The 26,902-nt window shown below is 57.7% G+C and overlaps 1 protein-coding gene across 4 annotated transcripts in view; it reads right to left on the bottom strand.

Annotated features, from left to right (window-relative positions):
• Positions 1-761: 761 nt before the first annotated feature.
• LINGO1 (leucine rich repeat and Ig domain containing 1) overlaps positions 762-26,902 on the bottom strand; it is a 155,340-nt gene continuing 129,199 nt past the window's right edge. For 3 of the 4 annotated variants that reach the window (XM_064721941.1, XM_064721943.1, XM_064721942.1), the window contains one exon: positions 762-2,965. In XM_064721941.1, coding sequence (XP_064578011.1) covers positions 1,112-2,953 — 1,842 coding nt within the window. In that variant the 5' untranslated portion in view covers positions 2,954-2,965 and the 3' untranslated portion in view covers positions 762-1,111. Of the gene's footprint in view, positions 2,966-17,089; positions 17,295-26,902 lie in introns of those variants that run through there. The other variant, XM_064721939.1, reaches the window with a different exon arrangement.

The following is a 26,902-nucleotide window of genomic DNA, read 5'->3' as shown; positions in this document are numbered from 1 at the left end:
CCCTTGGATATGCCTGAGGGTGCTTGAGACTCTGGCTGCCAGTGATCAGGTCCTGAATTCCAGGCAGGTGGAGAGCAGTGCTGGAGCTGCTCCAGGCACCAGTTGCTGGAGGCACCCAAGTGGGTGCTGTAAATGGATGTGTCACATCACCCATGGGGACAGCTGTGCAAAGCACAGGAGCCAGCCTGTCCCCTATAGGAGAGGAGACACCCTGGTACTGCTGCAAAGGCTGGCAGAAGATCCTCTCCCCATGGAAGAAGCTGGAGGATCCCCAGCCCTTCTCAGGCAAAGCCTGGTGCCCCTGGCTCCTCTCCTGGAGGCCACAGGCAGGGCCAGCCCTGCAATGGGGATCTGCATCCTCCTTCCACACAGAGGGCGGGAAAGCACAGCCCTGCTCCATGCTGCTTATGGACACCAGTGTCACAGCCCTGCTCCACAGGCTTTGGGGATGGCCAGGGGAACTGACTATAAAAACCAGGAAAAATTGTCAGACCTGCTTTGGTGCCACAGCAGGCACTGCACTGCGGGAGGTGCCTTTGATGTCAGCAGGAGACTCGCCCTGGCCTGGGGCTGCTCTTGGCAAGGCATCTGGGGAGTGCCTCTGAGGCAAGAAAGCAAGCACTTGCCAGGTACAGAACTGGACAGATCAAGAAGTCAAAATTTTTCATTCCAACTATCTATAGGAAATAGGGTTTTTTTATTATTTCAAGTTTTCATAAAAATCCATAATTATTGAAATCAAAGTTACAGAAGAAAGTTCGTAACTTTTTTATTGATTTTATTTCTTTTTTTCTTTCTTTTTCCCACCCCCCCGTTGTTTTTCCCCTCTCAGAGTTATATCTGACACCAGAGTCCATCAGACAAAGTCCTTACAAACACAGGAGTCCTGAAGACATCGGCTGAATGTTTTCCTGGTATAAAGAAGAGGAGGAGGAGGTGGTGACAGTGCGGGCGCAGTGGGTTTGGACAGGGGCAGAGGGCACGGTGGAAGGAGAGAGGTCGGTATGTTTGTAGCAATGTTTGTTAATTATTTTTTATTTGTTCATTTGTTCTTTTTTTTTAAAAAAACAAAACAAAACAACACCATTATTATTTGCAAATTGTCGCCTGGTTAAATCATTTTCATATTAAACTTGCGCGGCGCGTCGGCAGAGCTGATGCCCGCGTCGGACTTCCGTGGCACGTACTCGATTTCAATGTTGTGCTTGGTGTTGCCTTTCCCGCGGCTCCAGAGGAAGAGGAGCACCAGACAGAAGAGCACGACGCCCAGGAAGGAGATGAAGCCCATGGTGGTGGCGATGATGAGAGTCTTGATGTCAAAGGGGAAAGGCACGGTGGCGCGCGTGCTGTTGGCATCGCTCTCGTTGGGCTGGTTGGAGATGAACGCGAAGGTCTTGTTGGGCTGGTGGGGCCAGTCTGGGGAGTAGCTGCGCACGTGCAGGTGGGCCAGCATGGTGTCGTTGCCACCCGCGTTGCTGGCGATGCATAGGTAGGTGCCATTGTCCTGGATCTGGGCGTAGCGCACCTCCAGCGTGCCGTCAGGGAAGACAGTGAGCCGCCCGTTGGTTTTGGTAGAGATGAGGTGCTTCCGGGGAGACAGCCACATGATGGTGGGCGGCGGGTCCCCATCTGCCCGGCAGACAAAATGCACCGTGTGGCCTTCGTCCACGAAGATCTGCTGAGGTTTGCGGTCCCGTATTCGTGCTCGGCGGCAGGTGAAGTAGTTGGGCAGGAGGACGTCAGGGAAGTCCTTGAACTCCTTGCCCTGGACGAACTCGGGGGTGGAGCAGGTGGGCTGCTGCTTGTTGAAGTTCAACCTCCATCGCCGCCGGAAAACCCAGAGCAGCCGGCAGTCGCAGGCTAAGGGGTTGTTGTCGAGGATGAGCGTCTCCAGGTTGCCCACCGAGTGGAAAGCTGACTCCTCCAGGGTGGTCAGCAGGTTCCCTGACACGTTCAGGATGCGCAGGTAATTGAGGCCGCGGAAGGCGAAGGGCTCGACCGTGGTGAGCTGCCCTCCCACCAGCTGGATCTCCTGGAGCCTGAGCAGGTCATGGAGCATTGAGCCCTCGATGGTGACAATGGGGTTGTAGGACAGGTTCAGGAACCGGAGGTAAACCAAGTGCCTCACCGATACGTATGGGATGGACGTCAGGTTGCAGTGGGTGATGGACAAGGAGGTCAGGTTCAACCCATAGAGGCAGTTGGATGTCATGGTATCCAGGTAGGGCCAGTGTGAGATCTCGAGGACCTTGAGCCGGTACAGCCTCTTGAATGAGTAATCCCGGATGGTGTTGATGTTCAGGTGGCGCAGCCGCAGCACAATCAAGCCGTGAAGGTGAGACAGGGCCTCCGTGGGGATGGAGGTCAGGTTGCATTTCTCCAGAGTCAGCTGCTCCAGGCTGTTGAGGCCGCTGAAGGCCCGGTGGGAGATGTAGACGAGGTCGTTGTCACCCACCTCCAAAGACTTCAGGTTGTACAAGTCCTGGAACATGTAATCTAGGAGGATCACAATTTTATTCTCACTAATGTCTAGCTTGGTAAGGTTGCTGAGTCCAGTAAACACCCCCAAAGGGATCAGCTTGAGTCTGTTACTCCTGAGCCCCAGCGTCCTGAGGTTGAAGAGGTTGTTGAAAGCCCCAGGTTCAATGGCACTGATAATGTTCTCGTTTAGCTCCAGCTCCTCCAGGTGAGGGTAGTTGGCAAATTCATCCTGGTTGAGCGTCTTGATGCGGTTCTTGCCCAAGTCCAGCAGCCTGGTCTCGGTGGGGATCCCCTCTGGCACGACCATGAATCGCTTGCGGTGGCACAGGACGGCGCGCTCCTGGGCGGAGCACTCGCAGCGCGGCGGGCAGCCCGTGGCGGAGCCGGACAGGATGGATCCCAGCATCAGCAGGAGGATCGGCTGCCAGCAGGCCAGGATTGGGCTGCGCATACTCGCCTCCCCGGCTACCATCCTATCTCTCACCTGCAGGCAACAGCGGGAGAAAGAGCAAGGGGCACGTGAGCAAACAATGGGCACAGCCAAGGCAAAAGCTCTGGTGTCCTGGCAGAGGTGATGGGAAGGCAAAAGGAACCACCCAGGCACAGCAGAGGGTCTCATTTTCCAGCTGAAATGCAGCCCTTTGGTTTCAAGACCCTCTCTCCTCCCCACTCCCTGACTTTCCACTCAATGGTTGAACGTGCACAGACTCTTGAGTGGAAGGCCTTGAGGAATCTGTGTCATACAGCTTCCTCTGCTTCTTAAAAAAATAATTTAATACGAAACACATCTATCTACATCCTATTTTAAGCTCTTGAAATTATTCTGTTCCCTGTAGATGGAGCCTGAATATAAAGGCTGCTTTGCAAACAGAGGAGCTGAGCAGAGGATGGAGCATCTGGGGAGCCCCACTTGGGGCAAGCAGCATTGACAGCTCAGTGGGAGCCAGCTCCCTCCTTCTGTGCTCCCCCATTCCCCAGCTGCTCTCAGTGTGTCCCCAGGGCCAGTTCCTTGCCTCCCACCATGCCAGCCTGCAAGGGCAGACCCAAACTATTTCCCCCCACCCAGAAACAGCAATTGGCCAGACACTGCCTACAAGAGCAAGCTGTAGCCTCAAGTCAGGTCCAGGGGGGCTCTGGATAATGAGGGAGCTGCCTGGTGTCAGCAGGGAAAGAGCCAGCCTCCTGCTGATGTCCCTGGGGAGGGCTGGGAGACCTCCCTGGGGGCTCATGGTCTGCTTGTGCCCCAGCCCAGAGCCATCCTGGCCGGGCAGAAGCGGATGCTCCTTGTTGCATTTATTCCCTTGTTCAGGCTGTTATGAGGAATCAAATCATATCAATATTGCATATTAGTTCTCCAGCTACTCCAGTCCTTGTTTATATCTATTGTTATGTTACTCTCTGCACTACTCCCACTAATGCTATTTATGGCTATCACCAAACACACCCAATCCATTACTTCCATTGGCTCTGTTTGTATCCATCACTGTATATCCTGTCCATTACTTTCCCTGCTCTAGCACTATTTATGGGGCTGGTACACGTTCTGCACGTTCCTGCCATTGCATCTGCTCATATTCATCATTTCATACAGATATATGACCCAAGGATCACTTTTGTTCCCAAAAAAATTATTCAAAATTTCTTTGTAAGATACAAGGATGGGAGATGATGGATTGGCCATAAAAATGTCCCACCAGCACCATCTTGGAAACCACCAGCCTCAGTACAGCCGGTGATGGGCTGTGAGGGCCTGGAGTGTCCCCAGAGGAACCCTCTGTGGTTTCCTCCCATTCCACTGTCCCCTTCCACCCCTCCACCACCTCACCCTTTCCCTGCTCCCTCTGCTCAGCGGGGATCACACTGAACACATCACCCCACAGTGCAGGGGTGCAGGGATGGGAGCTGGTCCTGCCGAGCTCCCCTGGCCGCGATGCTGAGCTCCCTCGTGCTGGCCCTGGGCCAGCATGTCCCAGTCCAGTGGAAACATTTCCAGTGGGAGTGCCTGGGCCCCAGCCAGGCTGCAAACAGCCATTTGCTGGGTATTTACAATCCATCATCTCCCATGTCATCACCTCCCTGGTGCTGGGCAGCAGTACAGATACAAGGGGGTTGCTGCTACCACTGCCATGCTGCTGGGGTGGGGCTGGGACTGGGGCTGGTGCCCTGGAGCCAGGCTGGCCCCCTGGTTGGCATGGCCCAGGTTGCACATGGATTTGCTCCCCAGGCTCCTGCTGCAGCCTGGCTGGGGCTGGGCTGCCAGTGGTGCCCATGGCCAGGAGCCTCTTGGGCACTGCCCTCCCACCACATGCTCGTTCCTGAGCGCTGGCTCGCCTGCAGCCTTTTTTCTCAGAAACCAATTCCTGCTCCTCAAAGCCGTGCTGAGAAAGCCATCAAAGACAGCAAAACACGGCATGCAAAACAAAATACAGTCTGAGGGGCTTAATTATAGCAGGACTGAAAACACTCAGCTCATTAAGAGTGCCAGGCACCAGCCTTGTTTGTGTGCCGGGCCAAAAGCTCCGCTCTGCCTGCATGTGCTGCTCTGTTCTGGTCCCTGCTGGCCATGGGGAGGGGGCAGAGCTGAATCCTGCAGACCAACTCCCCCCAGGCTCAATCCTGCCTCTCCAGCAGCAGGAAGGGCATTGCACTTCCAAAGCACCTTGTGCTGTGCTGTCACCCCCAGCACAGCCTCGGCACAGCCAGAGCTGTGCAGTATCAGTGAGTAAAAAATCAGCAAAGAGGCCAGAGATGAATGAAACAGAATCTGTGTGGTGTTACCGACGAGCACAGCCCAGAATTAAAGTCTAGACACACCTCACATGTTATTAGTTCTCAGCTAAATTTAAATCCGTGATAAATACAATCCCTGACAAAAACATCCGTAATCTTAATAGCCAGAGTCACAGAAGAGCTTTGGGAGAAAGACAATAAATAAGCTGGAAAATTCTGAGCTAAGATGAGCTTTAAATCACTTCTGGCTCCCATTTACCTCTGCCTGATTCGGAGAGAAATAGTTGTGCCTCAAGGTGATGTGGATATTAAGAGATGCCCTTCTAAAAACGACACAAACTGTGATTTTTGTGTGAGCTGTGGGCCAACAATGCATGCATGGCTTTACAGCCCCTGCACAACTGCTACCTGCAGGAAGGGCTTTCCACAAAGCCCTCCCAGATTTACTCTGAAGAAGACCCTGAAACAAGCCCAAGCTGCCCTCCAGGGTGCCAGCCATGGCCCAGCAGGAGCTGCCAGGCAGGAGCAGAGATGGGACCATGGCCGTGATGCACAGTCCAGCCCTTGGCATGAGCGTGGTTCTCCTTCCTCAACCACAAAAAAAGAATGGACAAAAAAAGCAGCAGCTGCCAGGCTCGCTGCCTTTAGGTGACAGCAAACCCAGTGCAAGCCAAAGCAAAACTCACGCTCAGAGCCATGGCAGCCACTGACCCCTGTCCTCAGCACCTGCTGCCCAGGGCTGAGGGCTCTCAGTACAGTCCCCTCCCGCGGGAAGGTCCCGGCCTCGGCCCAGGAGGCACAGATGGAGGCACCAGAGCTCTGCCTTGGTGCTAAACACAGCAGGGCCTGCCCAGTGTCTGTGCCTGGGCTCACTGCTGGGAGGGAAGATGCCATTCTGGGCCTGTGCCTGGAAATGCAGCCTGGGGCCAGACGGAAGCGCAGACGTGCGTGGGGTTTGCTCCAGTGTGACAGGCACAGGCTGCCCTGGGGAGGGAGGAACAGCCCCAGAAAGCCAAACTTGGGTGATGACCCAAAAGGGAGCCCGGGCTCTGCCCCTGAGTGTGCTCCTGAGGATGCCCCAAGGGGTGGGGCAGCCACCTGGCCATGCTCACCACTGTCACCGCTGTCCCTGGGCTGTCCCCTGCTCCCCACCCCTGTGAGCAGGGAGCGATCTGCTGTGCTGACAGGGAGCGAGCAGGAGGCAAAATCCCCGAGTCAGCTCTAAGCCCACCTGGCAGCCATAAATTACAGGGCTGGAGATGTTCACCCTTGAACCAGATGCTTCTGAGAGCATCGAGCCACAACAGGCAATTTAGGACAAAGCAAGCAGGGGGGGAGCCCACGGTGCTCTGGGGGCGCAGTGTCCCCACCCTGTCCCTGCAGGGGCCAACCTGCTGCTCCCGGCTGTGCACAGGAGTGAGCTGGACAGTGCTGGGCATCCTCACTGGGCTGCAGTGGGGGGGTGAGTTCAGCCATGGGCTCACCCCATCTCTGCCATGATGGCTTCATACAAAGCCAATGAGACACAGCTCCCCGAGTCCATGCTCCTGTCTCCTCTAAGCTGCTCCAGCTAAATCAAATTTTATTGAACTTCACTACATTTTAGAGACAAAGACTTCAGGTTTACAAATAAATATTTAACAACCTTTCCTGCTGGTAGAGGAGTTTCTTACCCAGACCCTAGGCTCTGCACTGTTTCTGTAGCTATCTGCAAAGCAGCAAAACAAAGGGAGCAGCTTTAGTTTGCCAAACAGGTTTGTGCCCATTTCCTTCTCTCGTCATTTCCCCTGTGTCCAGTGTGCATTTGTGGGCCCTTTTGCTTTGTCTCTCCCTCTTCTCCACCCTATCTGCTCCCTCCTCCTCCTCTTTTCCCACCCAGCCCCAGAGTGCAGGCATTGGCAGTAACCGCCCTTCTCCCCCCTGCTCAAGGATGGGCAGCAATGGGTGGGAGCATCAGGCAGAGGAGATGATTTCCCTTCTGGAACCACCATGCTTCACATGGGGAAGAAGAAATCAAAGAGGGAAAGCATAAAGTGATTCCTGAGTGCTGTCAGGGCACAGCCAGGGTGGCACAGCACTGGCCTGGGCAACAGAGACCTGCCAGCACACTCCTCTGGGCCTTCATTAATGGATGGGCTGCTAACAAAAGGTTAGAGGGCTGCACTGTGTCCTGGCCTGGCCCCAAAATCATCCAGGAGCAGCACAGGAGGGTGAAAGAATGGGGGAGAAACAGGCAAAAGATGAGAAGGACCCCTCAGGGTGGTGGGGACACATGAGCAAGTTGTGCAAATTAGGCAAATGAGCCAAGGCAGGTCAGGCAGAGGAGAGCCCGCCCCCAGCCCAGCAGCACCAGCTGCCGGGGTCACCGCTCCCCTTCCCACAGGAAGGCACAGCTCTCCAGCTGGGAGCTCTGCTCAGCCTCCTGCAGTATCTGCTTTCAGCAGCTCCGAGGTGGGAGCCTGGAATAGGTGTGAGGCAACCTGATCTGCTCTGGCAGCTGCTCTGGAGCTGTAAAAGAGCACCAAGAAGAATTGAAGATGCAAATCCCCTTCCGGCACTGACACCGCCCGGCTGGCACCAGATTTTGGTCGTGGCTGGCCCATGGGAGCGCCCTGCAAAGGCATTTCCTCATGGAAACAGGCTCTGCCACCCAAAATGGGGTGTCCCCAGCACTGCAGTCAGTCAGGAAAGCACCAAGGCAGAGAGCAAGAAGAGCAGAAAAAACAGAGATGCCCAGGGAAGGAGAAGAGCTCTAACATGGACTGAGGGGCTGGAATGCTGGTAAGGGGAGGCTTTGGCCCAGCTGCCTACTGGTTTAAACCTGGGCTGTGGATCTACCTGACCCCATGCAGGGACAGCCAGCAGTGGCCCAGAGCCAGCCTGGAGAGTGGCTTTCATTTTCAGGCAGGTTACTGGAGCAGGACGACAGGAAGGAGATCCTGGTTGTCTCTGCAGGACACCAAAGCTCAGAGCAGTTTTTGCTGAGGCTGTTTCTTGCTGTGATCACATCTGTGCAAGAGCTCCTCACCCTCCTCCTACCTGTGCTCCTTCATTTTGAGCATCTTTTCTCTCTCTGGCTGCACATGCCTCAGCGCCCCATCAGCAGAGCAAACATCCTGACAAGGGATCAATAAGTAATTGCAAAGGCAGCTGTGGATGTCAGGGGCTCTAAAGCCCTGAGCCAGCACAAGATAAACAAGGGGGGTGAGGGTGCAGTGCAGAGTGGGGCTGGGGCTCAGGGCCAGCCATGCTCCCCTGCTCATGGGTGGAGGTGGCCAGGACATGGACTGGTCACTGCTGCCACAGCCACTCCTGAACTGGTGGTTCTGTGCTTTCCAGGTCAGGTGAGCCTGGAGAAGGCTCATTATTTATTATGTGAGCCAAAGAGCCGGGGAGTTGTGTTTTCCAAGGGAATAGCTCCCAAGGCCTGGCTGGAGACTTCTAGGGCTGGGTCAGGAAGAGATGGCTGGAGGCTGGTGGGCACTGGGAAGGGCATGCACCATTTTGAATGGAGATTCTCCTTCTTCTTCCTTTATTTTGGCAAATTTCCTTGGGATTGCTACCTCTGTGGATATGGGCTGGGTCACCAGGATGTTTTAAGTGCTCACTGAAGGCAGGCAGTTCACCTTGCACTCTGATCAGTGGGCACTGTGTACAGGAGGCTCCAGTGTACCATGAGGGTCTCCCTAGACAGTTCTTTTTCCCTGCAGGAAAGCTGAGAAAGCTGGGAAAGGAGGATGGAAAAACCCCAGGCTCTTCTCAGGGCAATGGAAACACTTGCCCTGAAGAGGTGAAAGAAAGTCCAAGGAGTGTTCCTGCTGGGAGAGAGCCAGGGTCACAATGACATTGCAAGGGCATCCCCTGCAACGTGCCCATGGCCCAAATGCCTTCTGTGCTCCCCTGAGCTGCCCTGAGCTGCCCTGCACGGGGTGGCAGGGCTGGGCTGGGGCTGGAGGATGGGCACAGCCCTGCAGGGCACAGCCCTCCCTCCCAGCACACAGCCCCAGAGCTGCTGAATCAGCCAGAGCCCAGCTGCACAGAGCCTGAGCTGGCCCCGTGTGCAGGGCAGGACAGCACCTGACATGGCACAAAAGCAGCTGAACAAAGTCACCCCACTGCCAGAGCGCCTCTCAGCCCCGCCAGGAGCAGATGGCATCGCTATGTGGGCTTGCCTTGAGGGCTGGGCTGGGGACAGGGGCTCCCTGCTCCCCCAGAGCCGGGCTCCAGCCTGTGCCCCAGCAGCGGGGAGGACACAGCTCTGCCAGGCTGAGCCACGGCTCCAAACCACACCTGGGGGCAGGAAAGACGAGCTGCTCCCTCCTGTTGCTCCCTGCCTGGGAACAGCCAATCCCCTCCAGCTACCAAAGGGCACCCCATGGCTCTGCAGCTCCCTAGAGCTCTGCTGGGCACCAGCAGCCCCAGCAGCACTAACCCAGGGCTAGCAGGCAGAGCTGGGGAGCCCCACCAGTGCCTCCTGCCCTCATTTACCCAGGGCTGCCTCAGGACAGCAAATGCCAAACCAGCCCAACACCCTGGTCCCAAGGGCCACAGAGAACAGCTCTGAGGCTTTGGGATGTGACCCCCTCTAAATGCCACCCCTCCAAACCGCTGTGTCCCTACTGCATCTCTGCCACTGCTCAAAAGTTGAAACCCCAGATCAAAGTCCCAAAGGCTGGGGAACAGCAGGACCAGGGACCAGTCATATTCCTTCCATTTAATTTAAACTAAGACTGTACTTACAGCATCACTTTGGTTCCCAAGGCACATCCCTTGAATTCCCCTACAACCAGCAGAGGATACCAAAAAAAAGTGCAAGGGCTGCTCCTTTCCTCTGGAAACCTTTGGGACAGTGGCAAGAGAACTTCAAAGGACATAGGACATAAAGCAGTCAGCTTTGCTGACCTCAGGGAAACCTGCTGATTTACCCCCCTTTAGGACTAGCCCTGGTATTTTTATACTGCTGCCTAAAATAAGTGGCCTGGGAAGCCTTTGGGAGAAGCCAAGTGCAGCCCAGCCCGGCAGAGCTGGCTCTGGGATCACCCCTCAGTGAGCCAAGGGCGAGGGGCTGTGTGTGCCCTGCTGCCAGGGCTCCCATGAGCACGGGTGGCACCAGCAGAGCTGTCCCTGCTGCACAGCCCCAGGGACACGGGGCAGAGCAGGGGGCAGGAGCACGGCTGTGCTTCAAGGCACTGCGAGAGATGGAAGCCCCAGTTCACTCCATCCACCTCATTTCCCGACTCCTTCCCGCAAGCCACATCTCTCTCTCTCTCCCCCTCCCATTTATTATTAAGTTTTGTTCACATAATCACAAATTTGGTGCCGCAGGAAATTCCAGAGAGAGAAATGGAGAAAAAAGGGAGGCAAAGAAAGCATGAGCAATAGCAAGTGCAGAGGGAAGATTCCTCTTCCTAGCCTGGTTTTCTCTGGGCTGGTTTTACATGTATAATTCCTTTTTCTTTCCCCCTCTCTCACTTGTTTGATTTTTGCATTATTTATGGCTTGTCTTCAGGGCCTGTATTTGCTGTTATTGTTTCATTCAACAATAAAATGGATTAGATAAAAACAAACTGTGCTGAGCCACGGCTGAGCCTGCCCGTCCTGCCTCCAGCTGAACCCACAGAGCCAGGCAGGGAGAGCAAGGGGCCACCAGCCCCTCCCAGCCCAAATCCTGCAGGAAGGAAAGTGCTGAGGGATGCCTGGACAGGGTTTGGGCTGATAGAAATCCTTGGCAGGTATGGGGCTGTGCCAGGCAGAGCTGTTCCAATGCCCATGACAAGGGGTGGCAGTGTCAGCACAGTGGCAGCCTCAGCCATGCATTCCTCAGCCCTTCCAGCACACACTGAGCCTGTGGGCATGGAAAAAAAGAGAGACCCACCATGGGGATGGAGCAGCTCCCCACTGCCCTCAAAAGGAGGCAGCTGTGGGGTGGGTTTGCTGTGCTCTGCCTGGGCTGCAGCAATGCTTTCTGCCCTTTCTCCTCTCCCAGCACTGTGGATAATGACACGGAGCCTGCGCTCTGGGCTCTACGTGAGAACAAAAGTAATCACGGGGAAATCCAGTGCACAGGAATGCAGTGGGAAATGCGAGGCCAGGGTTTCCATTTCGCTGCCGTTTCCCATTGAGGAGGATAAACAGGCTGAGCACAAATCAGTTTAATGGCAGCACCTAATGGCAGCGCAATTCTGCGCTTCCTGGAGCGAGCTGTAGCTCAGACCCAAAGTGGCAGGGAGATGGCAGCCCTGTGGGACAGCTCAGGCCCAAAGGGGCAGGGAGGTGCCAGCTCTGTGGGATGGGCACCCCATGGCACAGCCCCAGACAAGCACTGGGAGCCCCCAGGAGTGGCTGCCCTGGGCAGCAGCACCGAGATCACCCAGTCCACCACGGCACAAGGGGACTGCTGTCCCTCTGCAGCCATGGACTGTTGTCTGCCCAATTCCCAGCAGAAAAGAGGTGTCCCTGTGGGTGTCCCTCACATCCCTAAGGTACTCAAACCCACGGGGGGTCTGTGGAGGGCCGTGCCTTGCTCTGTGCTAGAGCACACAAAGCATTGGCCAGCAGAACAGGGCACCAGGCCAGTGCTTACTGTGATGCATCCCCAGCTCCTCAGGCTCACATTTTGGGTAGACCAGATGGACCTGGCTCTCTGTGACTATTCCCAATCCAAAGGAGGGGTGGAGAAAGGCTGGGTTTGGGTACAGGAGGGAGAGGTTTGGCTGCTGGAGGGTGAGAAGTACCTCTGGAAGGCTCAGGCTTTGCTCACCACCCCCAGGTTGCCTCTGAGGTCTAAATCGGTTGTTTCCCATTTCACACTCGACATCTCAAATCCAAACAAAGAGCTGAAAGAATAGATCACGTCAAAATATTTCTGCTTCTCCCTCCTACGAGAATTCCCCATCAGAGACCAATCCAATTAAGGTGCAGGTTATGAAATTAACCATAATTACCGGAGCGATATTTAATGTTTTGCATTCTGATGAAGAAACAGAATAGAAATGACAAAAAAATGAGTAATTGTGGGTCCTACAGCTATAACTAATAGCAATATAGGGGGGAGGGGAAGGGCTGCCAGGGAAGGGAGGGCTGTGTGGGGTGGGCTGCATCAGGAACCTCACATCCCCAAGGGCAGGGTGGGTGCTCAGGGGCACAGCCCCAGGGAGCCATGGCCAGCCTGACCCCCAGAGCAGAGGTCAGCCCAGTCTGATGGCAAGCACAGGCATTCTGCTATTTGAACATCCCTTGGACAATGCTGGAGCACAGGAATCATGTCCTGGAAGGCACAGCCCAGTCCTGCACCTCCTCACTCCATCCCTGCTCCCTGTGGGGACCCTCCAGCTCAGCCAAGGACTGTCCCCACCTCAGGACAATGACCTGAGACAAAGGACACGAGTGCTTCAGTGGGGAAAGCCTTTGGCCTCTGCCAGGACTCTCAGGAGAGGAAAGCTCACTGTACATACGTCCATTGCAGGATGCCAAGGCACTGACAGCACTGACATGTGAATAAAATGATGGAAAAAACCATGCAGGATGGTTAAATAGAACCATGTCTGTGCTTCACCATGAGAATGAGCAAAACAAAGCCAAGGTCCCCAGCCCCTGTGGCAGGACAGTGACCTGCTGCCCTGCCTGATCCTTACTCAGGCAGGAGATGCTGTCTGGATGGGGCAGAGCATGGGAGGGGCAAGGGATGGTGGCCAAGGTGCTGGTGAGGCCAGAGGGAGGCCTGAGCCACGGGTGGGGCTCATGGCAGGGCTCCCCCAGCACGGCCATGCTGCACCAATACACTCCATGCACCCCATGCAGGCCCAGAGAGGTCCCATTGGCCACTCCTGAAGGTGGGAATCAGCCAGGATTCACCCCAGCACAATGCTTGGGGTCTCTGCTCAAGGCAGGGTGCTCCCCCACTATCCCCCCTTCCCAAGCCACACTGGTGTGACCTCCTGTCCCCAGGGATAGAGACAGCCACACACTCCCTGCCTGGGCTCAAGGGAAGATGATGATGATGATGTGACCCTCAGTGACATTTATCACCATTTATTCAATTGCCCAGGTCAAGCTGACAATTAACACTGCTCAGACACAGACACCTCTGTGCCAGCCAGCCTCCTCCTGGTGACAAGGGACAGAGGCCACACCACGCTGCTGGCAGTGCCTGGGGGCTGGGGAAGCACAGGAAGGGGGACTCTGGCTGGTGTCTGTCCCTTCCCCAAGCAAGCCCCATGCCCAGACAGCCCTGTCCCCTCTGTGTCACACATGCCCTGGCACTGCCCAACAGGCAGCAGGCTCCAACAGCCGCCAGCACTGGCTGGAGTAAGGCATGTCCCCAGGCATGGTCACACGGTGCAGAGGCACAGAGATCTCTCTCCCCACAGCCATTCCCTGCCAAAAGTTCCAATTTTTACTCTCTCTCTGGAAAGAAAGTGGAAAAAATTGACTAAGAAGAAAATTGAGGTCATGGCCCTCCGTTTCTTTCTCCCTTTGTTTTTCTTGGGTTGTTTGATTTGAGTTAAACATTTGGAGCCCTTTTCTCTCTCATCCCAGCTACCTGAAAAGCTCTTCTGGCTCTTTTCCCACCAAAAGCCATTTCTGCTTGAACCCTGCTCGAGGCTCAGCAGAGAACAAAGGAGAGCTGCTGACTCAGTGCACTGGGTGTGTTGGAGAGACCAAACACCCACCCTGGCCAAGCTGGGAACATTTGGGTGTTTTCCATGTGCCCATTGCCAACTCTGCCTCCAAGGACAGGGTCCCACCAAACAGCAGCACCCAGTGGTCATCCAATGTACCTCACTGAGCCCCAACAGGTTGTGTTGTGTTTTATAATCCAACAACTGTAATTACACTATAATTGTGGTGTTATTATAAAGTGATTTATCAACCCCTGAATTAAAGCCTCAAGTTAGAGGATTTTATGCTTGTCACTTACATGGAGCAGCACTAACTTCAGCAGTGCTACTGTGGCTATGTGAAGCAGGACACTAAAGGAAACAGAAGTCCTTCAGTGATGCTGTTAACCTTCCAGGAAACAGTGGTAATTAGAGGTATCACACAGTAATTACATTACAGGTGTAGAGTAACTGCAGCACAGTACGGTGTTACAGTGGCACAGCCATTTGTTGAGTAATTAATCCGTCCACAAGAAGGCCTGCAAAACCTGATGCTTCCCCAGGAGCTGTAGAAGCAGCTCCACTGTCTCCTCCAGTCACCTCCTGCCCATTCCATAGGACCCAGTGAGAGCTGGGGCTGCCTGAGCCCTGGAGCAGGCAGCTGCTATGGGGAAACTCTCTATGGGGAGACATGGAGGCTTTATCCCAGGGGCACATCTCCCTCTTGGCCTTGCTCATCGTGAGAGCTCCAGAGGCCCCCTCTCCTCCATGGCATCCAGGAGAGAGCCAGGAGCAGCAGGTGAGCAGGCACAGCCAACCCAGCCACTCCTGCTGTGCCCCAGCCCCAGCCCACCCTGCTGGGAGAGGAGCTGGGACAGGCACGGCTGCTCCGGCCACCCGACCTGCAGGAGGTGCAGGACAGGGACGAAGCAGGGCGAAGGAAGGTTTGGGCAGTGGTGCTGGCTGGGATAGCTGCTGTTGGGGTGGGTAAGGGCTGGGATGGGTGCTGTGGGGTGGGAACAGGTTGGGATAGCAGCTGTAAGGGGCAAACGGACTGGGGCAGCTGTCATGGAGTGGGGGTGGGCTGCTGTGAGATAGGGATGGGCTTGGATAGGGGCTGGAATAGTGCCTTAGGCTGGGGATGGGCTGGGATAGCTGTCTTTGGGTGGGGAGGGGCTGGGATAGTGCCTTTGGGTGGGGATGGGCTGGGATAGGGGCTGGGATAGTGCCTTTGGGTGGGGAGGGGCTGGGATAGGGACTGGGATAGGGACTGGGATAGCTGTCTTTGGGTGGGGAGGGGCTGGGAGAGCTGCCTTAGGGTGGGGATGGGCTGGGATAGGGGCTGGGATAGTGCCTTTGGGTGGGGATGGGCTGGGATAGCGCTTTGGGTGGGGATGGGTTGGGAAGGGCTGGATAGCGCCTTGGGTGGGATGGGTTGGGATAGGGGCTGGGATAGCGCTTGGGGGAGGGGCTGGGAGAGCTGCCTTTGGGTGGGGATGGGCTGGGATAGGGGCTGGGATAGCGCCTTTGGGTGGGGATGGGCTGGGAGAGCTGCCTGAGGGTGGGGATGGGCTGGGCAGTCCTGTAGGTCCGTGCAGCCCCGTGCTGGAGGAGATGGCTCAGGCACGGCCACGCTGCTGCTCCAGGGCCGTCTCCAGCGTGCGTGAAGGTCAGGTCAGGGCTGCTGCAAGGTGGAGAGCAGCGAGGAGAGGGTTAAGGCTGGCAGGAGGGCTGGGATGGGGCTGTAGAAGGGGTATCATTGCAGAACCACAGCCGGGCTCTGGAGGTGGTGCAGAGGAACGAGAGATGGAGGGAGATCCATAGAGTGGGGTTCTTCCCGGAATGCCCGAACTTCCCCCCGCGAGTCGGGAGAGCAGCGGGGCTGTCACACCGATCCCCTGCTGCCGGCCAGCGGCCACAGTCGCTCGCTGGAGAAGGCGTTTGCTGGAAAGGAGCGCGGATGGCGATGGCTGGGGCAGGGACAGGCAGGGAGAGGCAGCAGAGCCTCGGCGACGCCAACCAGCCCGAGCAGCCCCGATCCCACCCGTGCCCACGCTTGCCCTCCCTCCCTCCTCGTGCAAATCCCCTCCGCGGCACCAGCGCTCCCATTCCTCCTCGGAGGGGGCACCTCCAGCACCTGGATCGAGTCGTGCCTCTGCCCATCACTCGGGCTATTTATACATCCAAGGCGCAAGGTGAAAAATCCAATAACCCACACACAGTAACGGAGAGCAACAAGCACCGGCACCGCCCGGGAGGGCTCCAGAGCCCTTCAGCCAAGCAGGCTCCTGGGCATCCCCGCAATCCCCACTGCCCTGTGGAGCCCCTTTACCATTAACAGCTTCTTCTTTCTGCCAGACACAAACCGACGGCAGAGCCCGCACCCGCAGCCTGACCCTGGCCCAGCATCTCCAGTTCTCTGGGCTGGCTCCTGGCTCCGGGGTGTGGAGCTGAGCCCAGGCAGGGGGACCCTTCAGAGCCCCCCAAGCCCTCCCGGAGCCTGAGGAATCACCGAATCACCCCCCCCCCCCGCCATGAGCTCCCCACGTCCCGACTCACCTATCTCCAGGCTGGGGGGCTGCTGACAGAGAGGTGAGCCCCTGCCCTGAAAAATACCCCTTCCCCATGACTCCTGCCTCCAATCTCAGGGCTGGAGAGCTCTCCCTGCCCGTCTTTAACCCTTACTGCCTCTGCTTTGGGGATGGGCAGAGGAACAATTCCTCCTCTCGAGTTAACCCTTGCTGGGCAGGAGATGGGCACAGCCAGCTTGAGGCTGATCCCTGCTCCCCCGCCTGCCCCAGAGGGTAGCGCTGTCCAGACAATCCTTTCCCTACCTGAACAAGGCATCTGCTCCAGGCCGGCCAATTCACCCGGGAACTACCGGGACAGGAGGAGGACACTCCCCATCAGGATACAGCCCCAGCCCGCCCGCTGGGACCCCGGCCCCGATCCCCGACCCCGCCTGGTCCGTAGCTCCCGCAGGGGCTGCGCCGAGGCTGCGGGAACGGTGCGGGGAGGGGACGGGCAGAGGGGAGCGCCCGGGCACAGCGGGACGAGGAGGCGGCAGCATCCGCACCGGCGGGGCTGGAGGGCGGCAGCTCCCGGAGCTCCCGGCTCCCCACAGCCCGGGGCAAGCACCAAGTTCCAGCCCCGCGCCCTCCGCACCGGAGCGGCTCCGGCCCCGGGGCAGCGCGGCGGAGCCGTCCCGGGGCCGCGGAGCTCCCACCCCGCCGGTCCCGCCAGCCCCGTGCCCCGCTCCGGTCCCCGCTCCCGCTTACCCGCATCTCATCCTCGCCGGCGATCTCCTTCGGTCAGAAATGGCATCTCCCCCGGCCCCCCCGCCAAACCTCCACCTGCAGTAGCGCAGCTCCCCCTCTCCGCAGCGACAGCACACGGAGCGGCGGCGGCGGCGGCGCTCCCGGGGCCGGGCCGCCCCCCAGTCCCGCGCCCGGGGGAGGGAGGGCCGGGCCGGGCCGGGCTGGGCACGGGGCCCCGCCGGGGCCGCCCTAGGGCCGCGCTGCCGGCGGCTCCCTGCCCTCCGCGCCCGGGCGGCCGGCGGCGCTTCGGGGCGGCGGCATCGCCCCCGCGGGCGGGCGGGCGGCTGGCTCGGCCCGGGCTCCGCACGCCCGCTCCGCCGGCCGGGTCTGCCGCGGCGGGGCCGGGCCGGGTGCCGCCGGCCCCCGCCTCCCCTCCGGGAGGAGCCGCCGGCGGGTGCGGGGCGGTGCGCGGAGCGGCGAGCGCGGCAGCGGCGGCCGCGGCCGGTCCCTCCTCCCGCCGCCGCCCCCGCTCCGCGCGGGGGGTGCGGGTCCCCGGGGCTGCGGGAGGGGGGAGCGGGGATGGCTCCCCCGCCAACCGGGGCCGCTCGATGGATGGGGGCCCTCGCAGCCCCCGCCCCGCCGCCGCCGCAGCCTCGCTGCCCGCAGAGGACGGACGAGCGGAGCTCTGCCCGTCACCGTCGCGTCGGTGCCCAGCCCTCCCCGCGTCCGCCGGGAGACGGAGCCGGGCTACCCTGAGGATTCCGGGGGGTCCGTCCTACAGCAGCTCCCTCAGCACTGCGCTTTGCTCCCTTTACACTGTCCCCCTCCCCGGCACATCAGAGGGACAGGGCTGCGAGAGCTGAGGGGACGCCTCCGAGGACAGGTGTGGGACCTGGCGACCCCAAAGCCCTCTCGGAGGGTCCGGCGCATGCTGAGCCCTTGGCCTTTCATTCAGGACTAATGCACGACTTCCCGAGCACTGCCCACCGCTCCCCCCTTCCATAATGGACACTCTTTATCCAGCAGCGCTGGATTTGCCCAGCGCTGGCTCTCGCAGCCGAGGCTGGTTTCTCCAGCAGTAATGGACACAAACTTTGCCTGTAATGTGCACTTTCCCTTCCTGCTTCCTCTGGGCTGGGCTCTCCTGGGGTGCCTCCTGCCCTGTCCAGCTTCTCCCCAGCTGTCCCCGGCTGCCGGCCAAGGCGGACCCAAGGCAGGGGCACCAGGGCGCTCGGCAGTAGCCCGGGCTGGGGCCACGAGTCTCTAGATTGGGTCCCATGAGCCTTTCCTTGAATGGCTCTTTGAGCAAGTGAGAGCTTCTGAGCTGGCCCCAGGCCTCTCCTGTGCTCCATGGCAGGCTGGGGGAGGCCATCGCACAGGAGAGGCCATCCCAAGCTCATGTCTCTGCAAGCCCCGGGAAACTCGAGCCCCTCCTGGCACTCGGGCAGAGGCTGCTGCCTCCGCGGAGCCCCGTTCTGGGTAACGCTATCCCCGTTATCCTCCCGCCTGGCACAGAGGAGGAACAAACAAAGGGTGGGCACGGTGAACTCGCCGGCTGAATCACTGCAGCTCCCGCTCCCGCTCCCGCTCGGCTCCCACGGGCACAGCCCCCGGCTCGGCTGGCACGGTGGGCACCGTCAGGTGTGTCCCTGCGGGGGCCCGGGCACAGCATCCCCGTGGCACGGAACACCGTGGGGGACAAGGCGTGTGTTGGTGCACGAGCTCTCCTCCTGCCACCAGGGAAACTCAGCCTGGCCGCTCTCGGCGCTCCTCAGACCTTTACTCGGCGCGGATCGATTCCTCTTATTGTTACAGCTATGGCAGCAATGCCATCGATGTTAATAGCACTTCACAAACACAGACAAAGCCGGCAATCTGAATGCGGCCAGAAAAAAAAACAAACAGAGGACAAAAGACAGGCTAAGAGCTCTGAATGCCGTTTCTAATGCTTCCGTTCCCCCCGCCCCGTTAAAGCCCCGCTAAAGTGCAGGGCACGGCGTATTCAGAAGTAACACTCGGGAATAATTCCTGGAATTGTTGGTGTGTGAGGGGGGAAATTTCACCTCAGCCCTTGCACAAAGACACGGCAAGTACGCCATGCACGCAGCGCTGGTGGCGTGTGAGAGTGATGCTATGCGCTGCCTGGAAGCAGGGGGCCTTCCAAGACCGTCTTTCCCACCTCGGCTCCGCGGCCATCCCCGCCCTGGGAGCGAGCCGAGCGGCACAGGACGGGCACTGCGTGTGCAGGAGCAGGGATGAGCTTTTGGGCTGAGAGGGCATCCGTGCACACCTCTGCTACAGAGCAGTCCCGTGCAAACCCTGCCTTTTGTGTGCCCTCAGCGTGATTCCCTTCCCTGCAAGTGTCCAAAGCCAGCTTGGATGGGCCCTGAGCAACCTGGGAAGCTGAGGTGTTCCTGCTCATGACAGGAGTTTGAAACGAGAGGATCTTTGAGACCTCTTCCAATGCAAACCATTCTATGGCTCTGTGATTTTGGGCCTGGGTGCAGGGACCAGGGGCAGCAGGAGAGGTGAGGGCAGCACAGGTGGCCCAGGAATGGCAGCAGGGCACAGCCCTGTTTGCTTTGACAGCTACACTGTGCATTTTGGCCAGCAGTGGGGAGACATGAGGGGAAGGATGGAGAGTGAAGGGAGAAAAAAGCATCACCTAAGAGCTGCTCTCTCAGCTGCAGCCCCAATGCCCCTGCCCACAGTGCCAGAGTGTAAGAGCAGCCAGTGCAACCAATCTGCCCAAGGAGCAGCACTGCCAATTGGGTTTTTCTCTCTTTAATCCTCAGCCCACCTCATGGGCAACACTTCCTCACCCCAGCAGCCTCAAGGACACTTTGGGCAAAGGCAGATCCTGGCAGCAGTGAACGCTGCTGGCCTCTGCTGGAGGAACTGCATGGGCCCCTGCTCAGAAGCCTCAAAGGCTCCAATGTTCTGCATTTATTGACCCGTCATGACTGCTGAGCTTACTGTTAATGTCCCTGAGGTGTTGTAGCACGGGTGACACTGTGCTGGGGACAGCCACAAGCCCACAACCAAGCCTCACTGGAAGTACCACCCCTTCCTGTCCCCACTAACAGCCCGTAGCTATGTGCAGCTGACAGCCTTGCAGCTAACACACCTTTCTTCCCTCTCCCATCACCTTTACCGGCCTCCCCCAGGTTGTAGAGACCAACTCCAGCTGTTTTGGGTCAGCCCCTCAGCTGGGGAGTGACCCCCCAGTGCCCCAGCCCTGGAGGTGCCAGCACCCTGTGCTGCCCTGTGTGCAGCCCCTGGATGCTGCAGAGCAGCTCGGCTCACACGCCCTCGTTGAACATGTTCTTCTGTAAAACCTGCAGGGAATGGCAGGAACATTTGGGTGTCCATCTGCAGGGGCTTGTCCCTCAGACAGATGCTCCAGCTCTTTGCCACTGCCATCCTGGGATGATAACGGGCTGTGGCAGATGGTTCCCTTCTGCTGGCACGAGGCAGGAGTTTATCCCTGCTCTCAGCTCCCTCCTGGAGAGGCAGCACCTGCACACTGCTGAGGGACCTGGGCAGTGGGAATAGAGCTGCCCCTCGGCGGAGACACCCAGGACCTGCTCCCTCCTTTGGATTCAGCGCATGTGTCCAGGAATGCCGCAAAAGGTCTAGAAAGGGCCGAGCTGGCAGGAGGGAGGTGGATTTTAATTACTCCCATTATTATTATCATTCCTTTTTTTCAGATTTTCACACTTTTGTCGTAACAAGCTGAGCTGAGAAAATACATGCAAATGCCAGGCAGAGATAAGATGTACCACACCTTGAAGTACTGCCAGCGCTGGCTCTGGGAGCGCCAGATCGGCTGTCGGCCCCTCCTGCTCCTCCCTCGGCAGCACGCACGGGGGAGGCAGGCCCTGCTCTGCCCCGGCACATCCGGACAGGAGAGCAGAGCAGAGGAGGGTCCTCACACGGCCCTGGGCTCCACCTGCAACCAGCTCCTTCCTCCTGCCAGTCCTGACCACTCCCTGGAGAAGGCACCATCATCTCCTGGCTGCTCGGGACAGGGAGGAAAGGTCACCCTGATTCTTGTGCGTGCCTTGCACATCGCATGGACACAGAGCTCCCCTGCCCTGCTCAGCTCTGCGGGCAGCAGGACCTGCTCCTGAGGAACCCCTGTTCCTGAGGAACCCCTGTTACTGAGGAACCCCCGTTCCTGAAGAACTCTCATTACTGAGGAATCCCTGTTCCCGAAGAACCCCTTCTTCCTGAGGAACCTCTGTTCCTGAGGAGCCCCTGTTCCTAAGGAACTCCCTGTTCCTGAAGAACCCATGTTCCTAAGGAACCCTCATTCCCAAGGAACCCTCATTCCTGAAGAACCCCCTGTTCCTGAGGAACCCCCGTTCCTGAGGAACCCTCATTCCTGAGGAACCCCTCTTCCTGAAGAACCCCCGTTCCAGAGGAACCCTCATTCCTGAGGAGCCCTGTTCCTGAGCATGGCTGTTCCACCGGGCCCCTGCGGATGCAGTCAGGGAGAAACGTGCTCCCAGATCACGTTCTCCCTTGGAGGTGGTGACATTTCAGGGTGTGTGGGGGGAGTGGGATGAAGAGGCAAGGCAGGATATTCCTGCTCCCCCGTCCCCACGGCCATCTGGATGTGTGCTGGTGCCTCCTCACAGCAGGCTGAGTCAGTCCAGTGGCTTCTCATTATCAGCTGGAGGGAATCCAAATTCCACATTGTATGGCTGCTCCTCAGTGAAACTGAGGATCCTTATCAAGCATTATCATAATGTTTCTCTCTGTACTGCCTTGTACTGCTCCCTGCTCTGGTCAGCTTATTGATATGGAGCAGGATCACCCCAAAATTCTTTGACCACCAGCCATTCACTTGGGACAGCAGTGGCAGGAGCCACAGAATGTCCCCCTGGACATGGGCTGGGGCTGTGGAGGTGATCCCTCCACTGTCCCCACCACGCCCTCACTTGCTGGAGGCTGCAGGTGCGTGGCTGGACCCATCTCCAGCTCTGTGTCCAACTGAAAGCGAGGTGAGAGGTAGGAGATGCTGTGCTCATGCCTTGGACATCTCAAAGCATGACATGACCTCCATGAAGCTCTGGAGAACAGGGATAAAGAGGAGAAAAAAGCCTTTCTGTAGCCCCCCTCAGCTAGTGCTACTGAACATTGGGTAAGCTGCTGACCCACAGGGTCTGCCCCAGCTCAGCTCATCCACGTCTCTGCCAGGGCACTGTCCCACCCTGACCCACTGGAATGCTGGGTGTGGAAATTAGGCCTTTCCATGCAATGTTCTGGAATGCAGAGAGGCCACATGTCCTCATGTCAGCCTGAGTCAAGCACTGATAACTTGACTGCTCTGTCAAGCAGCCCAAACACGTGGCATGAAGGGCTGAGGGAAAAGGCTCCATTAAGTTCTTAAGCCCATTGACACATATATAGAAGGTATTAATAATATCAAGCACCTCAGTGCCTATTGTTGCCCACGTTCGGGAGATGAAAGATAATTTCTGGGACAAGGAATTTATGACAGTGACAGCTTTTTAACAGCTTGGTGTAAGAATAGGAGCTGCACAACAGGACAAAGAGCAATGATTAAAGAATTTGGCACAAAGGAGAGAGGGCTTGGAGAGAGCTGTGAGTATGGAGGACAGGAGTCCTGTCAATTGCCCACACTGAAAAAGCAAAGGCTGTGCTGGGCATGGAGGACGGGGAGGTGATGTGGGCACCATTCTGCTGGGGCTGACTCACAAATGCTTGGCAACTAGGAGAAGGGGATCAGGGTGCTTGAAGGGGATGAAATGTTCATCTTAATGTTCAAAAGAAGCTTGGCCCCTGCCTGGTGTGGCAGGCTGAGACGGGCAGGGCTCAGCTGGGGCTGCATGGGGAGCAGCTCCCTGGGGAGCAAAGGGGAGCTGGGCTGCCCTGCTGGGCACAGGCCTGGGAGCAAACACATCAGCCAGGGAAGGGGGGTCTGGCAAGGGCAGGGTAAGGAAGCCAAGCTGGAGAAGGAGCAGTAGCAGACCCAGCACCAGGACACTCTCAGGGTGTCTCAGGATATTATTACTAATATCCTCAGTGTTCCTTTGCACACATACGTGCTCCTCTAATGTACACTGCACATGTAAACAGCCTCCCAGTGACATTTGCATGCCCAATTACATCTGCATGTAATTGATTTGCACGCACAGTTGGAGGGTGTTTAAAACACTGGAGCCTGTCTGCACTTTTCCACAGGCACCTCCCCGAAGCCACACGGAGGAAAAGCACCTCATGCTGGGGCCAAACCCATCCCAGCCCCACTGTTTGTGTCCCTCCCTGCGGGGTGTGCCCCGTGCCCAGCGGGATGGGCTCACAGCCATGCCCCTTCCTGCATCTCCATCATCTACAGCGACCCCAAACCCAGCCCCAAACACAGCCACAGCACTTGCTGTTTGCTCAGCTCCTCTTATAAGTGACTGGCACCATTCCAAAAAGGATTAAAAGCAGGGAGTGAGAAACATAAAAGCTCATGTAATTACGTGCAAAAAAGCCCGTTAATAATTTATAGAGGGAGAGGGTAAATATCTTCGTGTGTTATTCAAGTGTAGCTCATTGTCCCGTCTGGCTAATACCCAGCGTACACGCATCACAGCCTTTATCCGGGAGGCTGTTTTGCCTTTAATACCTTTCATAAATTATTGAATTTATAAAGAGGAAAGCAGGTGTCATGTCACTCCTATAAACAGCTCGTTAGTTAAAGCTAACGAAGTTGGGGAGCAACGGTTTCCTCCTGGGTTGTCTACCTCCCACCTCGCTGTCTGTGCTGTCACCTGTGATGCCGCACAGACCCTGAGCTGGGGCAGGCCTAAATTTGGCTCAAAAAAAAAAATCTGACAGCAGATAGATGGCCTGTGGCAGCTTTATCCTCTGGCTTTCTGAGCCCTGCTCGTGCCCCCGTGGAGGTGTGAGGATGCAGCTATGGAGAGGATCCTTTTTTCCATTCCCAGCTTGCCTGCTGCAGCATCACCACTTCCATGTCACTCATGGTCCTTCCGGGTGTAGCAATGGACCTTCAGCTCCTGGGGGTACCTGAGGATGCTCCGGGCACTGCTCCCGGCAGGAGGGCTACGCAAGGGTGAACTCTGAGGGCAGGATAGGGCAGGAGGCAGAGATGTCTATGGCAGGAGGGCTGAGCACAGACCTTTCTCACTCCAAAACCCACGCCTGTCCCATTTCCAGCAGCCGAGGGCCAGGACAAGCAGCCCAAGAGTTGCTCCTGAGCGCAGGGGATGTGTTTTCAGGCTGGCTGGGGGAAGCACAGCATCTCCCTGCTTTCTGCTGAACGAGGCAGGGCGTTAGAAGGCCGCCTCTAAAAACAGCAGAGGTGTGACTGAGTCAGCAGCACGTGTCTGTGCGAGGGAGTCGGTCCAGGCTCGGGAGAAGCAGCGTGCGAGCGTGGCCACGCAGCCCCCGCCGGGCAGCCGGGCCCCCCGGGCTGTGCCCCCATCCCTGCGCTGCGGGACGGAGCCGCTCGGGGAGCAGCTGCTTCGGAGGCTCTGCTTTTGCTTTCACACCCAGCAGAGAGTCACCAAACCCCCACACGCAGCCTCTCCAAATAGAATACATATGCATTAAAGAACAGCCACGGAAAGGGGAGCCATCAGAAGTATTTTAGACAGTTTGGAGCGAGTGCCAAATGGGGATGAATAAGCTGAACGCAAAAGGACCCACGCGGAAAACGCTGTCGGCATCACGACGGGCACAGCACGGGGACGGGGACACACGGAGCAGCCCAAGCTGTGAGTGCCAGCACTGAGGCACGTCCCAGCCTCATGATGAATGCTGGCCCCCGAAGAACACCCAGTAGGGCCTTGTGGGCATGAGGAGAGGGAACTCAAACTATTGATAATCAATTAACTCCTTCAATTACAGCAGCCTAATGAGGTAGCACCAAGTCAACTCTAATGAACATCAGTTTAATAGAGGCAGTTCCTCAGGCGCTGGTTTTTGACTCAATCTCTACAAGGTAGGGAACACTGCAAAAGTATCGAGCAATAATGTCACCAAATGAACACACTGCTCTCCACAGAGCCCACAGCTCCTGGGGGGCTGTGGTAGCACGGGGCGTCTGTGACCCCTGGGGAGGTCCTGGCTGTGCCCAGCTGGAGCCCAGCAGGGGGACACTGCAGGCAGTACGGAGCTCGTTTGTCCCGGCACAGAGCACACGGTTCCTGGGGATGCTGCCGGCCGCGTTAGCTGCTGTGAGATGAAGCGAATGTCACCAGGCCCAGCTCTCCCCTCCAGGCAGTGATTTTTTAGGGTTTTTTGGTGACGACAGCATAAGTGACAAAACAAATGTCACTGCCCGCTGGCCCCAGTGGCTCCCTGGAAACCTGCCGGGTCCCATGCAGGAGAAGGGGGAGTGGAGGAGGGTACAAAGCACCATCCCTAACACGTGCCTGTCACGGGGGCTGTGCCAGCACCCCACTGCACCACGGTCTGCAAGCAGGGCCTGGGGAAGCCCTGCCCAGCGGGACACTGGGGTGGGGATGTCCAGGAACGCCGGGATCCCGGAGGTGCCATCCCACCGTGCTGCACCGACCGTGCTGGGGAGGGATTTACATACTAAGGAGCCTTCAGCGCAGTAAAGACAGCCTGACATCTATTTTGGGTCTCAAAGCCAAAGGCTGTATTTCAAATCCACTAATCAGGTGAGAATACAGCAAACCCATGCAGAGCAGAGCAGGGAAGGAGGGGGAGCCTCTGGCTCCTGGCAGCATTCCCCATTCCACAGCAAGGGCCCCATGGTGATGGTCCCCAGCACCCCATCAGCACCCACCCAACTGGGCTTCCAGGGGAAGGGACCCCTTGTTCTCGTGGGGGCTGAACCCCAAACTGCACTGGGTCTGCACAGAGGGGCCCTTTCAGCACCTAAACCTCCATGGGCAGGGACTGCCAGGACCCTCCTTCACCCAAGGCTGTCCAGAGCTGAACTGAGCTGCTGGAGGGGCACTGGTGGGGCAGCCCCACTCCCCACAGACGGAGCAGATGGAGGCCACAGGCTGGCTCCCCGAGCCCAGGTGTGTGGTGCAGGATGCTGTGGCAGATGGAGGTGGATGTGGGCTGCCTGTGCTGCCTCCTGGGACCACACAGGGGCTTGGTCACAGCCTCCCTTCCCTGCTGACAGGCTTGGGAGCAGGCTGGGGGGCACTGTGGATGGCTGGAAAGGCTCAAATGACAGCAGAGGCACAGGTCAGGCAATTCACCCACATGGATGTGTTTGTGAAAGCTTTGGGGTCTGAGCACCCTTCCCAGGGCTTCAATGTATGGGTAGACAACCTTTGTCCAGCTTGGGGAGGGTAAAGGGAGAAGAAGACATTCCTGCTCTCTCTGCCGTTCCTGGGCAGAGCTGGGCCACACTCGCATGGGAAGAAGGACCCAGGAGACCCAGGATCACTGGAGCTGGCCAGGATGAGCCAGAAGGGAAGTGCAAGGCAGAGGACTGGAGGGAGAGAGACATTAATAGATACACAGGGAAGGTAACAGCCCTGCATGCCTGGTGGATCCACACAAAAAACTGAATCGGGGCATCTCCAGTTCCCATGAGCAATTTATCTGACACCAGTGTAACCAGCAACAGCCCCCAGCTCTTCCCAGTGTGACAGCACTGACTGCAGATGCCAACCTTGCTGTGCCCACCAGGATCTGCACAGATCCCCCTGGCCCTGTCAGCCTCTGGATGAGCAGGGGGTGCTCGTCCCTTCCAGTCCTCCCAGTGCCCATTCCCCCTGCAGTGTGGAGGGGACACAGGGTGCTGGCTGTGCCTGGTCTGCCCCAGAGCACTTTGTCACCATTCCTAAGGGCCAGAAAAGCTGC

This window comes from Zonotrichia leucophrys, chromosome 10, assembly GCF_028769735.1.
Source record: "Zonotrichia leucophrys gambelii isolate GWCS_2022_RI chromosome 10, RI_Zleu_2.0, whole genome shotgun sequence".
Taxonomy (NCBI): Eukaryota; Metazoa; Chordata; class Aves; order Passeriformes; family Passerellidae; genus Zonotrichia; species Zonotrichia leucophrys.
The sequence above is the reverse complement of the archived record's forward strand: the minus strand, read 5'-3'. Positions and strand labels throughout refer to the sequence as shown.